This window comes from Netta rufina (genome assembly GCF_964035555.1).
Source record: "Netta rufina genome assembly, chromosome: 1".
NCBI classification, from domain to species: Eukaryota; Metazoa; Chordata; class Aves; order Anseriformes; family Anatidae; genus Netta; species Netta rufina.
The window spans coordinates 22101054-22118417 of NC_140123.1; the positions used below are offsets into that span (position 1 = coordinate 22101054).

General features: G+C 40.3%; 1 protein-coding gene across 4 annotated transcripts in view; it reads left to right on the forward strand.

The window, feature by feature from the left end:
• The window catches only part of PAN3 (poly(A) specific ribonuclease subunit PAN3), an 81737-nt gene that overhangs the window by 2337 nt on the left and 62036 nt on the right, over positions 1-17364 (forward strand). For all 4 annotated transcript variants that reach the window (XM_084304466.1, XM_084304468.1, XM_084304467.1 and 1 more), the window contains exon 2: positions 11077-11198. In XM_084304466.1, the coding sequence (XP_084160592.1) occupies positions 11077-11198 (122 nt within the window). The remainder of the gene's footprint in view (positions 1-11076; positions 11199-17364) is intronic.

Genomic DNA, 17364 nt, shown 5'->3' on the forward strand with positions numbered 1-17364 from the left:
AACCTAAGAAAAAAATTAAGAATTTGTGTGCTCAGTGGTTGATATTGCTGAGCAGTTAAACTATTTGGAAACCATGTGTCTGAGTATGTATCAGCCTGTCAGAGGTTTAAAACTGCATGGGGCTCCCAGCGGTTGCCCCTGTTGTGAGGGCACCGAGAATGGGCAAACTCCCTGCAGAGTTATCAGTGATTGCCTGCAGGGAAAGACACCCTGCTTGAAGTTACAGGAGGCAAAGGCCTGGACTAGTAGAGGAGGGTCCTTATATCAAGGAGTCTAGCTGGGAAAGAAGAGTAAGGAAAGGAAGGAGAGAAAAATTAAGCGAAGAGCCTTAGAGTGGGCCCAGTCTTGCTTCTAAGCTTCCTCGCTTCAGTATGCAGTTGTGAAAGAAATAAGGAAGATATTTGTTCAAAATCTGGAGGTGATCAGTATAGCTACTGACAAGTTCATCTCTATAATTCTCACTTTGCTGATGGCTCACGGTGTTACCAGGACGATTTCCAAGTGGATGGAATGAAAGCTGTATTTTTTATGGATGTAGGAAGCTATACGCCAACTTTTATTGAACAGTAAAGTTCAGAAGTAAAGAATGTGGAATTAGGAAGTGCCAAAAGGTAGCCTGCCTGTGCAGTCTCACTGCCAGTCTTCCCTAATGCAGAAGTATCGGGGTGGTCTTCAGTTAGGCACCTGCGTGTGCTGCCTTCTTTCCCTTCTTCCTCACTGGACCCCAGCATCATTCAGTGCGCGGAGCAGATAATGCTCATTGAGTAATTAACTGTGCAGCCCTATTTATTGTTAAAAGTGGGTCAGCGCCTCATTCTAACATGCGTGTTACTCTAATCCTGCTCTGAGTACAGGATTATTAATTTACTTATAGGTTTTTCTGTAGTAATCACAAAGACTCCCCAAATACTGACTTCTTTTCAGAGCACAGATGATGGGAACATTGAATGATAAGGAGAAGGACAGTGAAAATGCAAGAAATATTCCAGGGCAGAAATATTCCAGTACAAGGGTATTAAGTGAAACAAGCAGGTGACATGTCCAGAGCTAACCAACAGAGATTTCTTCACGTGACGTGTGGTTAAGCTGTTCTGTGACAGAGATGGTTTAGATACTAACATCTGACAGGGGTTCAAAAAGTCATCCGATATTATTGGAAAAAACTCCACCTTAGACAATGAAATGTGAAAAAAAAATTATTTCTGAGTCAAACTCATTTTCTACTATGTATAGCTGAGAGCCTCCAGGGAACCTCTGCCTCATCCTCACCTTGAGCTTATGTTTTTGTCTACACACCCACTGTGGTCCAGCCTCGGAGGTGATGCAGAAGGCTAAATGTGTCTTTGGCCTGACTGCTCTGGCTTTTTATGTTCTTGAGGAATGAGACTGACTATGCTGATGAACTCCATTCACTTTCAGAAGGTAGCACCCCTGCCCCTAAAGCACTTGACGTTTGAAGCATGCATTTTCAAAGCACCGTTCCTGCTCTTTTGGTGCTGAGAGTGCTCGGCCTTCTGGGCGCAAAGTGTCCAGCTGCCCGTCTGCAAAATAAGAAGCACGGCTGTGAACTGCCTCACCAACATTTGATTTTAGAAAGAAGTCCTTTTCACATAACAAAAAAGGAAGGAGAAAATATCAGAAAAAGTTTCCTTGAGTTTTGTTAGTGGCCAAAATCTGTGCACAGTGGTTTTCTGCTAGCTGCAAGTCCTGAGTGGCAGTCTAGGTACCAGGCAGAGTAGCAGAGGTACCTAGCCTGAGAGGAGTGTAGAAGAAGTGGAGATGGGGAAAATTACCATTCCTTGGCATTTAGGGGGGAGGATATGACCGGCAGGGTTTTAAGAAGCAGCTCAGGAAAGGATAGGTGAGAGGCATGAGCAATTTCTCCTCGTGTGTCTGCCCTCTGTTCCGTTTGAACCTTTACAACTTGTGTAACAAGCAGATTGGCAGCCTGTGCTACTGCCTGCTGATGGCTCATTCCCGGAGCACTTGGTGCCATGCGAGGGAGGGTCTAAAGAAAATTGTCACTGTTACTGAAATCTGTCACATCTGTATGTAAGCTGGACAAGTTAAAGCTGTACAGACAACTGCAGCTGTTAAATTACTCGAAAGTTAATGAATACAAATGTGATACTCCTCAGCACATGGGCCTCACAAACACTGTATTACACCAATAGAAGCGTTTACTGCTTGCTACAGTGCTTTTTTCTTTTTTTTTGCTGTGAAGCACACGATACACAGCAGTTACTGTCAGTGCTCGCTCTTTAGCCTGGTGCCTGACTCGTCTGAGCGCAGCCCCGGAGGAGGGCCGATGGGCTGAGCGCTGCACTCAGCTCTGCCGCAGCGGGCTCCGGTGCTGCTGTCCACCGAGGAACACGCAGGAGCTGGCCACGGGCACGGTGCTGCTGCTGCCTCTCCTTTCCAGCTTTCCGAGTCTTGTTCTCTCCCCAAAAGCCTTCCTCTAGGAAAACTGTGCTTAAACCAGGCCCCTATTTCCACAGCGTGCCCGCAGTGCTGCTCTGTTTCTCCACAGCTGCTGAGGAAACCTGCCTAGGTAGGCTTTGTCTGTGAGGGGGTGGAAAGGAGGACGACGAAGGCTTGGTTTGCGTTGGGTTAGCCTCATAAAAGCGTGATTGCTGTTTTCACAGCCCACAAGCTGTGTGTTAGAAGGCCAGTCATAGCTGCAGTGGGTATTGACGGCCGCTGTAGCAGCTCTGTGTGCAATCACTTGGCACTTAGCTTAGCGAGAATTAGGGCTTAGGTTTTGGTAAATCCATAAATAGGCTGGGCTTGGGGTGGGAAGACCCATACATTTGTATGCTTCTTTTTTTTTATTTTTTTTTTTAAGGTGTTTAAGTCTCTTCCAGCCCATTCTTCTTCAAACTAAATGAAATAGCGGATATAGAGAAAATGGGAAGATAAGCCATTCAGCAAAATAGATATTAAAGGTAATCTGTTGGATTACGCTTCTTAACACAATGAAACAATGGTCAGGATTATTCTAAGTATGGATTTTTTTTTTTTTTTTATCATCTCTGGTAGTGTTTGAGTATTTACAGCTCAAAATATTTAGAAACAGGTATCAAACTTTTAATGTAAATACATTTGTGGTGTGCCATATGCTAGTTGCTTTTTCCCTGGGTTTGTTTCTTCTTTGCCTTGATGCAGAAAACAGGTATTGTAGTCAGGAGAAAGGGTTGAGAATTCCTTCTCCAGACCTGTTTGTGCTTTTTGCAAGTGATGCTGTATTAGTTGTCATATACCTGTGCTCTCTTATTAGAGAGGTGCCTCAAGTTTTAATATTCCTGATGCCTTTTCCAGGAGCTGATAGAGGATACAATTTTTATCTTTTCCTCAATTTTTTTTTAAAGACATTGGAGACAAGTCTGAGAATTGACGAGACATTTGGGACAGCTGGAGACTGTTAAACAATTGAGAATCGAAGACTAAAAACAATAACTTAGGAGATGCATGGGAGTAATCGAAAATGACTGAATTCACTTAATCGCCTCTTGTTTCGTACATCAACAGCAGAAATTGGGAAATGATAGGCATGGATTTTTCTCTCACTTTTGTGTTTCATGTGGAAATGGGGAAGAAACGGAAAACTTATTGGAGGGGTTAATGAGGAGAAGAGGAAAAACTTTTACATCTGTGAAGTTATTTGGGATATATAAGGGGGCAGTTCTAGCATGTAAAACTTCCAGGAAAAAATACAACATGCCATGGTGCTTGAAACTGATTTTCCTGTATTTATGTACTTTGGGGGGGGGGGTTTCTTTATTGGGTGAGAAAACATTCAAGCCCAAATATTGCACAGGAACCACAGATCCCTTGGGAGTATGGGTACTTATTTGTTTCTGGTAGTACCTACCACGTGTTGGGTATCAAAATACATGACAATGGCATTATTACTGTTCTGATGGTTTTCCTCTTTCAAAGACAAAGATAAAACCGTGTGTTTGGGGTGGGGGGATAGTTATAGACATCTTATGAGCAAACTCAAAGGTGATATTTGCTATAATAATTTGAAGTTTTGATGATGTTTTTTTAAGATACTGAGCATCCCCATTTAGTTTCTGTCTAGCAGTTATTAGATAACTGATTTTTTGTAGGTATCACTGTAGGAGTGGGCCTGCAGGAAGGATTTGAATGCACAGAAAATAGTGACCTTGGGGACCAGCTCAGAAAGAGTTCCCTGTGTAAGGAACCACCTAGAAGCAAATTTAGACTGCTGCGGGAAAAATGGACGAATGGTAAGTGAGGGTGGGGTGAGAAACGCAGGGAGGAGCAGTTCTGTAGGACCTTGGAAGCTGAAAAAACTCTTGGTCTTCAGGCAGCTGATGGAAAGGGGGTCAGTGGAGGGATTTAGATAGTAAGCTGATGGGGCTGATGTTTTCCTTATCTCTTGTTTTCTGGTAACGATGTAATACGTTACACTGCCTTCACAAATGGTACGGTGAATCGCTGTGTGTTGAAGATGAGTCGGTGCCGATCACGCTCCGTGCATGTCCGTGTTCCATCCGTCTCTTGGGAGTTAAGTTCTGGTGGTGTGATTGTTTTGTCTGGTCTTCAAAGACATTTTGTGTTTAGATCTTATTTGTATTATTTTATTTGCTTCCTTATGGCCTTTTATTCTCTTTTTTTTTTTTTTTTTTTTTTCTCTCTCTCTCTGAGAATTGAGATTGAGAAACAAAATCCTTGAATTCTGAAGTGGTGGTAGAAACATGCGTTGTAGATGTTGTAGTGAGGTGGGATAAGAGATAAGAAATCCCTGTAGCCCATGGGTAGACTCCCTCTGTGTCAGTTGTTCTAATGCTGGTGAAACTGGAAAGATCATCCCTTTCTTCTGTTTTCTCTCTCCCACTCCCGTAAGAAATAACCCAGATAGGTCATTGGGACATCTTCATCCTTTTCATACGACTATTTTTATATAAGAAGTTGAGTTTTATGTACAGGGAGGAGGCTGTTAAGAAACAAATGTGTGTTTTGAAAAAAAAATAATGTGGTATATTGAAAAATTTGATGCGATACATCAGGAATTGTGAAGTGTTTTGGAGAAGGATTATTCTGAAAGCTTTGTTATTAAGTGATTTCCATAGCTGGAATTGCTGTCTCTGATAAGGAGTACTTCTGATGGCTCTTTTGAAAAAGTATCATTTTTAATTCGTTTTATCACTGTGCTTTTGGACTCAGTCCATGAAGAGGAGTCCTGCTGCTCTGGATGCCGTACAAAGATTTTTACAGAGCAAAAGGATGGCAGCTGTACTTTTTGGGGGGGCTTTATCGGATGCTTGTATAATATGAGAGATAAAATTAAAAAAAAAAAAAAAAAAAAAAAGAAAAAAAAGCAGCCCAGGCACTTAATATTATGGTAAGGATTGCTGTTTTCCTTTGCTTGCCCATGAATATCTCATCACTTAGTGGGAGTGTTTGTAAATAAGGCAGCGTTTCCCAAACTGTTTTGCTTCCTGTCTGCCTTTCAGCCAACTTGGTTCGTTTGTGCTGTCTGCCCTCCAACTGCACTTCCATTCTCAGCATCCTAGCGCAGCGGTGTGCTCCTGCTCCTCGTGCCTGGGGGATTAGCTCAGGTTCTCTGTCAGCTGCCCCTGTTTCAGCGATTCCTAGGCTGGTTTTGGGAAATGCTGTATTAAATGAGAGAGGTAAAATAAGACCAGAGAATTTACTTTCCCTAGCAAACTGTAAAAACAGTAGTGATGCAGTAGGGAAAGCAACACCAAAATGCACCTGGTAGTATGTGTAGTGCTCATGAGGTACACAGCAGGGCTAACACCTCAAGCACCTGTTTCCTGACACAAACCTATCAGTACAAAGCGAAATAGGACAAGCATAAGTTCCTCTGACACCGCAGTGCTTCTAGAGCACTAAAATCACTTTTCTAAGTCTTAAGTGACTTGCCAAACGCAGGCTTTGTATAAAAGTTTTATTGTTTTAGTCTCAGTGTTAGGGTGGCTATCTCAGTGTAAAATTCCACTGGAGATATAAAGCAGTAAAAACTCCAGTGCCATATCTAGTTGTGATAACGCCTTGTTCTTTGTGTGCACGTGTACAGCGAACATATGATTAAGTTTACCAAGCTGTGTCGAGGTGAAAAGTGCCTGTATTTGTGGCTGCTCTGGGAGCTGAAATCAAGATTACCTCTATAAATACAAGCTTTTTTTTCCCCCCAGCATAAAATAATTATAGTACAGCTTGGTAGGCAGTGATAGTAGCAAAATGGATTATTTCAATCTGTTTGATTATATTGCCAGAAATCTTTAAATAGCTGTTTTGAAGACTGTCAACAAAAAACTATTGTGATCTTACTTCAGCCCACTCATTTTTGGGCCAGTATATTCTGTTACTGTAAAAGATCCTTTTTTAATATTAAGTATGGTTTCCTAGATGACCAGTGCTAATGCCAAGTTCATAAAGAAGCCATTTAAGAGAGTGCAGTATTAGTTTACTGTCCAGAGTGAAAATATTAGAAATGCCACCTTTTCAGATACTGTTAGTATTTAGTGCTAGTATGACAAGACGAGCCTTAAACCGAAACCAACCAAAAACCCACTGAAACATCTGTTGCAACATTTGTGTCAAGTTCATCACGGCAGTACTCAAGCACCTAAGCTGCGATGAGATCCTTTGTACCTGAAAAAATTCTTTGAAAAAAAAGTAAGGCAAAAATAACCATCTGTTTCTTTTCCCCTCCTCTTTGGTGCCTGCATCTGAAGGGAAGCCTACTTTCTGCTAAATTTCTGTGGGTGATGAATTATATAAGACGATATTTATTTTTAATTGCAGTTGTCACATTAAGCTGCAGTGTTACTCATCAAGCAAAAAATTATTAGATAATGTGGAGGTAAAATGTAGAAAGCACCTTCTGAATTTCTCAAGATGTTTAAATTTCTTTCCAGAATTGCAGGGATGTAACTTCTGGCTTTAATATCGATGTTGTTTAGAAGTTTCTTCTTGTTCTGATGTGTGTGCTTACCTAATGTGTCAGCATGTATTTTACCACTGGATTCTCAGTTTGCATAATCATTTGCATAATGTGATGCCTCCTGAAAAAGGAGACAACGCTTTCTGTTCCTTCATACATCCATTTTTTTTTTTCTCACATCTGCCTAGTCAAGCCTTCTATTTTTATAAGAAAGCTGTTACTTCTCTCCTGAGAGGAGTCCATTGAAAATTTATCGGACTTTGACAGGTGGATAGTACTGTTACAAAACAAAGGCATGTTCCTTTGGCAAGAACTGCCAATTCCAGATTTTCTTTAAATCATTGTCTGAACTTACTTACCCGCAGTTATAGCGGATTTTTAAAGATGAAAAAAAAATACAAACCTCAGTGTTGCATTTGTCATTCTAACAGCATTATGTGAAACATGTTTGGAAAGGTGTTCTTATGGTAAGAGAAATATAGACAGAGAAATCAAATGCAGGTTCTAATATAAATGAATCAAATGAATAAATGCATGAGAACAAAAACTTCTCAAGGACTAAAATCTTTCCAGTTTGGACTTTTTCTCTGTTTTGTTCTTAATACCACACCGTGTGTGTGGTGAAGTTTACGCTTCCTTGAAGATCTCCTGTAGGTTACTAACGATAAATTGCTTTTTGCCTATGCTCTCAACTGTCTTGGTCTTCCAGAAGCAAGTGAGAATTTATGATTTGCCAAATCATAAGATAAGTGCTTTCTATTTCTCTCAGAGAAGGCCAGGTGCCAAGTATGGTACAGCTGCCTGTGCTGTTTAGGTATTTGCTGAACTTTCATCACTGTAACTGCTGAACGGCCCTCCTTTGAGCAGAGATGGAGTACATGGTCTTGTTTGTTCTTACAGGCAATGCAGGGATTGCTTATTCCTTTCTACCTATATAAGTTTTATCTTTTCTGTTAGCCTTAATTTTCTTTCTTTTTGCTATAGGGAAATTAAATTTAAGGAAGCTAGAGCTGAGTTTTCCTTCGAAGACAATCGTTACACGCATCACTTCTGGAGAACTCTGTTCTAAATACAAGTTATTGCTAAGAAAACTGGCCTCTGCTCTAGTGAGCTTTACTTTTTGATGTTTTTCTGGTGGAATGTATTCTTGAAGTCTTGGTCCTTTAGCTAGAGGTGTTCCAGACTCTTGGGAAGTTTATTCACTTCATTAGGTTAGTACAGCAGGTGGAGCATCGGCAGAGTTCGGCGGTACAAAGATGGATCAGCGCTCAAGCACAGTGATTTGTGGTAACCCTGCAAGGAGGCCATCAGCACAGCCAAAGCACTGGACTTGAGAGTTTTCACCCAGCTGGATAACAGAAAATGCTCTGGAGTAGCTTTTCCCGTCTGAAGAGCCCAGTTATAAATCAGTGCATCAACAAGAAGCCTAAAGCATAGTTCAGAGCAGCTTTGAGTGGCGTGAATTGGCTCGTGTAGCAAATGCTGCTGCTTTCCCACTGCTGGCACTTGAGCAGTGTTGAGGATCGCTGTTGTGCTGCATGGCAGCATCCTCTGCAGTGCTCAGCCCTGGGAGTGCTGTGGGAAGCCTGCTGGTCCTCTCAGCCTGAGCTGCGTGGCACTGCGGGTGCCTCCTCTTGACAAGAAGAGCATCTGGTCCTGCTGGCCTGTTTTTGCCCTAGTGAGGCTACCTGCGCTGGCTCCAGTGATTTATTTGGATGCAATAGGGTAATTGCAGCTGTACCAGCTGTCCTGGCTTACTGGAGCTGAGCTGGGGGGTTTATTTCATGCAACTGAGGCTCTCGCTTTGCTGCACGTGGCGAAATAACCACTTGAAAGTTTTCTACTTTCCTTTTTCCAGTTTTGATGATTTTGCATATTAGTTGTATTTGTCCAAGGGAAATCAAGCTAAATGGATTCTTGCATTGACTCCAGTGTAGTGAGGAGCAGTGGGAGAAGTTGAAACAATTGGCTGTTGTTAATTGTTCATCAGACTGAAGCATTTGAGGACTGGTCGTGTAATCTATAAGTCCCTATAGTTTGTGTAAAGATTGGATGTAATCTGAGGTTTGACAGAATGATGAAATGGCAGATAATACTGCGGAACTGATACAGTGTACCTTGAAATTATGTTTTTTCCTGAAAATTAAAGCTTTTCATAGTCTTTTACAGTCAAGAATGTAGTATCAAAACTGTAGCAGCTCCTGATAATGGCTGAAATGCAGTCAGGGAAAGCTAGATAGGAAACACATTTAAAAAAAGAAAAAAGTATTAAAAAAAAAATGCAGTGTGGACTCTAAATTTCTGGGCAGACTAGGCTGCAGCTACTCATTACACATGGATCTGCTATTTTTCAGTTTTCTCCGGAGAGAAATCTTAGCACTTTTTCATGATGCTAGAAAATGATTGTGTTAAAATGCCAACCTTCACATGATGAGTTAGGGCCTGAAAGTAGCAGATAGAAGACAGTAACTGGTGTTACTACAGGCATTATTAATTTTCCTGATACAACAGTTCAATCACAGAGTACTTTTTTTTCTAGTCTTCAGCTTCATTTTGTGAATTTAAGTTCAGCAAGTGATGCCTTAACCTGAAGAACAGCTTTGTCTTTTTTAGGGCTAGAGTGAGAGGACTTCTGGAATTTCTATATGGCTGCTGCTTTGAAATTCTGAAGGAGTATCCAGTGCATGGATGGTGGAGACAGTTTTATTGTCTGATTCTCTCAGCTGTTTTAAAACTTTTTTGAAAATCCTCATGTTGTACTTCATTAGTAATGAAGCATCTTTAAAGTTCCTTAGGTGTCTCTCTCAAACCTGCAGAGTACACAAACAACGTTCTGGATTTGGCAGTGCTACTTCAAGAATTTTTTCAACCTCAAAGCCGATCTGCCTGCAGTACGGATGCTGCTAGTGATCCTGGCTTCCAGTCCTTCCTATGACTGCATGTGGCTGTAGTTCTTTTGCTGTCTTCTGCACATACAGCATAGAAACAGCTTCCCAGGTTACATAGTCTCTTTTTTGGAGTGGAAGTTCCCATTCTGGTGAGACCTTCGGGGTTACAATTTGCATGCCATTAGCTCTGCTACAGAGTTCCACTTTATTTCCCTTGAGGATTTGGGACAGGAAGCTGTTTCAGTGTGTCACCAGCTGGCTGGAAGTCCATGCAGAAGTTCAAGTTGGATAGTTTGGTACAGGATGTTCTTCTGAGTTGGATGTGTGCCTTCCTACCTTAGAGCTACCAATTACTCATGTCTGTTGGCTTGCAGTGGCCTGGCCGTACCGATTAGTGTCTTTATAATTTGCTGTGGGTGTTTTTGCGGAAGCTTAATTTGAATTGCAACGTGTGTACAGCTGTAAAGTCTTTTTTGTTATCTAAGTAATACCTGCTTGAATGTTTCGTGTTAATTATGACTGCTGCTGGTTGTTCTCTGTAGTCTCATAGAAGTGAATTCATTTATTTGTGCTTGTATGTTGAGGCCATTACTCCCAGGCACGCAATTTCGTGGGATTAATTTCTTCAGTTACATCCTTCACACTTGCTTTCATTCCAAAGGAGGTTTTGGCCACTCTTCATAAAACTGTTGCCACTTCGTGTAGTACAAGATAATGAAAATAGCAGTAGGCTCTTAAGGAAGCTTTTAAAGTATTTCTGCATTGTATGGGAGGACTTGAGATATTTTTAAATGTATGTTTTGTGTGTTACCCTTTAAAAGAACAAGCATATCCCCATAGAAACTTTACTTGACACATATATTTCTAAGATATAGGCTTTCTTTGTTTGCCTTTTATTTTTTTTAGTTGGTTGGTTATTTGTTTCGATATCATTACCTGTCTTGTTGCCCTTTGTAAAGTTCAAACTCATCATCATTTCCCTCAAAACCTTTCACTTTTCTGCCACTTTCTGCATTTGTGTTGTAAATCCATGCTCCGTATGTTGTCATTTAGCAACCTCGTTCTTGATATTTATACATTTATGGTTTTAGCTGCTTTGATGAGAAGTTAGACTTGAAGAGTAGGACTACCAAACTTCTTCTATTTCACACTGTCCCCACCCCCCAGCCAAAAAATTATAGATGTCAGCAAATGAATCCATGGTGAACTACATTTGTCTGAAATGTTTTTCTTTTTTTTTCCTTTTAGTTCCCGGAATAGATGGCGGTGGGTTAGCTGATGCTAGTCTCACAGATTCCTACTTTAGCACCAGCTTCATTGGCGTTAATGGATTTGGAAGTCCCGCTGAAACCAAGTATCCCATGATGCAGGTAATGGCAGTGAATTGTGTGGTGTTCCATTAATTTTTGGCTGGCGTTACACCAAGAAGGGAAAACTGTCCAAGGGTCAGGGAAAATGCAGCTCTCTGGTATGTGGCATCTCGCAGGGTATCCTGAGCCTGCATGCTTTAATCTTGCTAATGGAAATGAAACAATATCATTGCTTTACAATTAGCCTGGTTTTGCTGGCACTTATTTCAGCTGCTGGATTAGGCATTGCTGCGTCCATTAACTCTGTGCTTCTAGATATCTTTTTATGTTCATATCTAGTTTTGATAGCCTTCTACTAAGTATATAAATATTAGATTTTGAGATGTTTTGCAGACCAAAAGTCACTAAAGCAAAAAGTGAACTGTTAAACCAGTAAATTACCAGGGGAAAAAAAAAATCAGAATTTATAAGCTCAGTCTCTGGTAGCGTTCAGTGATGTAGGTTACATATTTAGGTCCTATTTTTTTCTATTTATACTGCTCTGTGGATGTAGGCATCAGTTTCCATGAGGTGGAATTACGGTGTAGGTAGTAGTATGCAAAGATTTACAGCAAAAGGCTGTTATTTAAAACCTAAATGAGTTTCTGTTGAAGCAGCACACGCGATACTATAATAATTCCCTCAAAATTACGCTGCTTAAAAGCAGAGATGGTCTCTCCCTGTACTCAAAGGTTTAACAAACCAGTGTCTGGTAAATGAAAGAGAGTGCAAGTCAAATAGCTCCCACTGAGTCCTGACAACAGCTCTCTTTTATATCAAGGAAACTCTCCTTATGAGCTTACTTTGATCTCAATTGTGGCTGTATTATGGATTGAAAAATAACTCTGCAAAAGGTGGGAAATAATTAAGGGTGTTCTGTTTTTGTTTCTTAATGCATGTTTTCAATAAGGCTGCATTTTTTTTTCTCATTCAGCAGAATCGTAAAGCTATGGAGATGTTTACTACTGATAGTGATGCATGTTTTAAAAGGAACTTTTTAACCTCTGATCCCACAGAGGGTACTGTTGAAGCTGGAAGTTGGGTTATGTTATTGTTTGTGCAGTTACAGATTTTGGTATCACAGAGATCATATTGTATCCTTTTAGTGCAAAGTTGTTATGTTTTGTATCTTTAAAGCGTGTTCTGCAGCAGCACTGGTGTCTTTCTAAACACAACATTTTAATTATAACTTTATTTTTTTTGTAGTAATGTTATAAGGAATGCATCTAGCATGAATGTTCAAGGGATTTAAAAATACTGATGCCTGTGAATCACAGTCAAAGCACTGTTTCTTTTTGAGAAAACAGAAGAAATTGATGTGCTGCTTACCCACTGGAGGCTAAAGAAAAGAACTTGTGATGATGGGTTTCATTATTTTTGGAAAGTGCTTAGGGGCATTGAACTGCAGTTTAAAAAACATTCTTAATTTTTTTTTTCTTTTTTTATTTATTTCAATCTTATTTACATAGGTAAAGCTGGTAACATTGTCTGTTTTGAGTGTCAGTCAGTTTCTTAATTCACACCCTAGTGATACATTTTATCCACTTGTAGCATGGCTTTCCATGTCATGTAGCTCTTTGGAGAACAAGGTGAGGGAAGAATCTTGATGACTTTTGTTTAAATAATAGCAAAGCTTTCTAGTTTGGAACAAAAGCTTGAAGTGTGATAGATGGGTGGTTGTGTCACGGATATACATCCTGCTGTCTTCTGACAAATTTGCCGAGATTTGGTCACTTAACTTTGCAGAACTGGTTTATATAGACCCACTGGAGACTTACTCGGTGCTAGATGATTTCCCAAAGATGTAACCTGCACTGGCATGTTCCAGCTTGAGCACATTCCTGCTGCTACAGTGTTGCCCTAATCTAGGCCTGGCCTGAACACTGAGCAGGAATGCTGATCTGATTTCTTTATTTTTTTCCCTTCCACTTAAGACTGAGGCAGTATGGAAGTGGATCTGTATTTAGTGGAGGGGAAAAAAGACCTGCATCTCTATTAACTATAGCAGAGGGATGTGTAAGGGCACAAAGACTTATGCTGTGGGCTTAGAGAAACTGAGCTGAAGATGAATGAATGAAGAGCTGGGAGGACAACTGGAAAGGAAAGAGCAGGAGGACTGGAGATACTTACAGAATGGAGCCTAGAATTGCATGAGCTAAATGTATACTATTTGGGACAAAGAAACAAGCTGGCATAATGCAAACTTGGGCCAAAGCAGAGCGAACAGAACACATCTGTGCACATACTCCTTTCCAGGTGCTTGAGTCTTAAGATACTGCAAATTTAGCTTTCTGCTATTAATGAAACATCAGAAATCTGCTGCAAAATGTCTGATGAGCCTCTGCTTTGCTTGTGCAGATGAAAACATCTATTCCATCTATGAGTTACTTAGTCATCTCTGCTAGATCTGTGCAGTTCACAAATAGATGCATCAGCAGTGTAATATGAGGAAACTCTTTTCAGCTTTTTTTTTTTTTTTTTTTTTTTTTTTTTTTTTTTAGGACTGGGGAAGTTGCATAGCCAGCAAAATAAACACACAGCTAAAAGAAACGCTAGTTAAGATACAGTTAGATTTTAAGAAACGTTAAGTTTAGGCTGCTGATGCAGCCTTGGGGTGGTTACATTGAGGTGTATTCTCCATAACATTGTGTCTTTTCAGTAGAAGAATTATAATTAGGACTTACTTGGGACACAGACTGCGTGGTGCATACGTAATGAGCATCCATTTGATAGTTGATTAAGTGTTTATTTCATTGTCCCCTGCATGCTGCTCAAATCCTTCTTTTAAAGACAGTTGGCAGCATGCATGTTGCTGTTATGGTATCTGATATTTACATTTCCTTTCAAAAGTGAAGGAATGCTTTCCTTATTAAAGAAGAAAGCTGCCTACATTTTATAGAGGAATGGGAACAAAAACGTTACAATAAAAACAAACAAAAACCGGTGCTGCTGTCCAAACCAGACTGCAGAGTTTCTGAATTTAACCTATACAGCTTGAAAATAAGGAATGGAAATAGTGACCCCATGTAGAAAGCTTAGTTCAAGTGACGTAGGTGCCTTAGTCTGGTGAGGATAGAAATAGCCTATTGTGAGTAATGTTCATTTTCTTCCACTATGCAGTATTGTACAGTCCAAGCCTTGTTCACTAGGTGCCTTCCAACATTATCAGCAGGGATTCAGTACACGAGTCTTCCTGACTAGTCCTAATTAAACTTCAGAATGCATTTGTCATGTGTAGGAAACAAGCCAGGTTTGTTGAAAAAGACTGGCTGTGTGTATTTGGGTTATCATAGCACATATGTAAAGGAGGCAAATTGCCTCAAGCAAGGTTACTATCCAAATTTTTGCAGTCACCATGCTCTTGTGTGCAATACATTGTCTGTGTTAGTTGTAAGTATGCGGCATAAGGAAGGAAAATAAAAGCAAATTGTATCATGATGAATTAAGGAGGAAATATGCATCTTTGAACATACGTAATGTGAGGTAGGTAGTGATCAGCATCTCTGCAGAATTATCTTTCTGACTGAGATCTCATTTGTATGTGCTGAAGAGTATTTTAAGAGGTCTAGAACTTCTCGTTGGGTTTAGACTAGTGGTGAAGGTGCAGCTAGTTGTAATGTTCAATTTGCATTGGAAAAAAGATGGGAGTGAAAATCCTCAGTGCTGTTCAGAAGAGGCAGGGTTTTCAGAGTGGCCGTTTTAATTCTTCTTTTTAGTTCCTTTCTAAAAATAGTAACTCTTTGCCTCATCCTACCACTCCTCCTACCTCAAAATTCTTCGCTGTTAGCCAACCTTTTGTTGCCTCCCGTTGGTCTCTTCTGTTGTTACTGGCTAGCTTCCTCTTGATTAATCGTCTCCTGTTGTCATCAGTTTGCATTTCCCTGTAATATGGTTTTGTTTCATACATCTTTTCTTCCCTGAATCTGCACGTTCCTTCATATGCTACATTTGCAGCGTTGGCTTCCCGCTTATCAAAGCGTCTGTTTCCCCTTTTCTCCATAACTAATAACAGAGCAGGCCTGCACAACACACGGCTCCCAGGCTGCATGCTGTCCCTGAAGCTGTTCTTTTTCTTTTTTTTTTTTGGCTTAGCAGCCGCCAAGAGACGGGCTGAGGTGTGGTTCAAGGAGCAGCTCGTTTCACTTGGCTTTCCCAGCAGTGAGGAGGCAGGAGCTGGCTGGCCGGGATGCCTCTAATGCTTGGCTGTTTGCTCAGGCACTCTGCGTGTACCACTCGGCGAGCTGGTATGCGTGTTCCTCTGGACCAGTCACGTTAGCACTGCCTCTTTACTAGCTCGTGGGCTGATCAAAGCTACAGGCGGTGTGGGAAGGAGTTTCAGTAGTATTACGCTGGGATCATAAGAGGGCATGTGAATAATCTGGGAGAATGCAGAGCAGGATGAGGCAGAGGAGCACCTTGATGTCAAAACTGCTAATGTAACAGGGTTGAGCAACCTGCTTGTAAGAGCATAAAACAGTAGAAAGTACCTTTGTGTATATTGCTTTACAGATATGTTTCTATGTATTTAGACACGATGAGTTTTGTAACTACACACCTTCCATTGGTCTGCGGGTTATGTAGAAAGTAAAAGCACTTTTTTTTTTTTAAATTGCTGTAAACAAAATAAAAATAGAGAGAAGTCATCAGCATTAAAGTTGGCAAGGCCAAGCAACGGAGAAGAATGACTCTTGCTTTTGCCATGCTAGTATTGGCATACTAAGAGTTCTTGAAAAGCCTGAGAAGTAGAGATCCTCCTCGCTTCAAAGCCTTGCAGCTGAGTAAACACAAAGGCCTTTGTTCCCATTGTTGCATCTGCCAGGAGCTGAGTAATAAAACTCTCCTTAACACGAGCACGCAGGCTTGTTAATGTCTTCAGTTTTTAACTGTTGAGAGCCTGGTGGAGCTATAGACATGGTATTTTAAATATGAAATTATGCAACTGTTTACATAATGCTTTTTGAAGAAATCCAGTTGTTTTAATTCAAACATTTGAGTGGGACGTGCTGTGAGTCAAATATGCTAGCCACACAAGACGAGTTTTGGATCGTTCAGAAACAAAAGCGAAAGGTGTCACCATTAGTAGGTCACAAAATGTGACAGCTGAACAATGGCTTGTTTGCTTGTGACAATCTTATTCTTTTGCAGTATGACTTCTTTTATTGTTCAATTAACATTGTTCCAAAAATTAGAGAAATAACTGAAATATAATTCTGGTAGAAGAGTATTAAGGTAAAGAGAACTTGTGACATGCTACAAAGTATTTTGAGATAATATACTTAGCACAGGAATGAATTTGAGGGAAGATTATTCAAATAGCAACATGATATGGAAATTGTTACAGTTGGTCTACTGTCAGCGTTGTCCTAGTCTGTGTCAAAATAATACTTTTTTATAAGACAGTAACTTGAAACAGTTCTGAATAGGAAAATTTTGGAACCAACAGTCTATCTTATGTCTAGGAGAGGAGATGATGATTGACTTTGACAAAAGTTTTGTTTTTGACACTGTACCTTTTCATACAACATACAACATTTTCCTGAGAGGAGATTTGTTATTTCGATTATTCCTCAAACACTGGGATTAAACATGTCCGAATGAGTTTATTCCTGCTCTGGTATTGCTTGAATATTCAGGAATTAACAAAGTATTCTGAAACTTTTTATCACCTTTTTTTTTTTTTTGGTGAAATTAAAGAGGCTGTATTTTGTCACTGATCAGAGCTTCAGCAGTGGAGAAAGCTCTAAGCTGAAGCCTTAGGTTAAATCCTTGGACTGAATGAATGTGATGGTTTGATTTTGTAGTAGCTTTCTTTTGAGATGTGAACAGAAACAACTTTTTAGTTGCCTTAAAGGGAGAGGGACAGGATGCGTGCCAGGCAGCCTAGTTGAATTTTAACTACTGCTTAAAGAACCTCAATAAATCATAGCAATAGGCAGGCAAGGAATTTATATGGACCTGAGTGACATTGGTGTGGCATTTGGTTGTGCCAAAGTTCTTTCAGTATTAGCTTCCATATGGTGAAAGTCATGATGCATTAAAGCAAGTTAAAAACTTGGTGTTTGCTTGCCTTGCCTTGCAGGCTTATTAAGAATGAATAGTTCATTTTCGTCTCTTAATGGCTTCTCTTACCTTTCTGGAGCTTTCATCTTTTGGGCTAGAGGTTCTTGTGCTTAGATTCTTCTTGAAA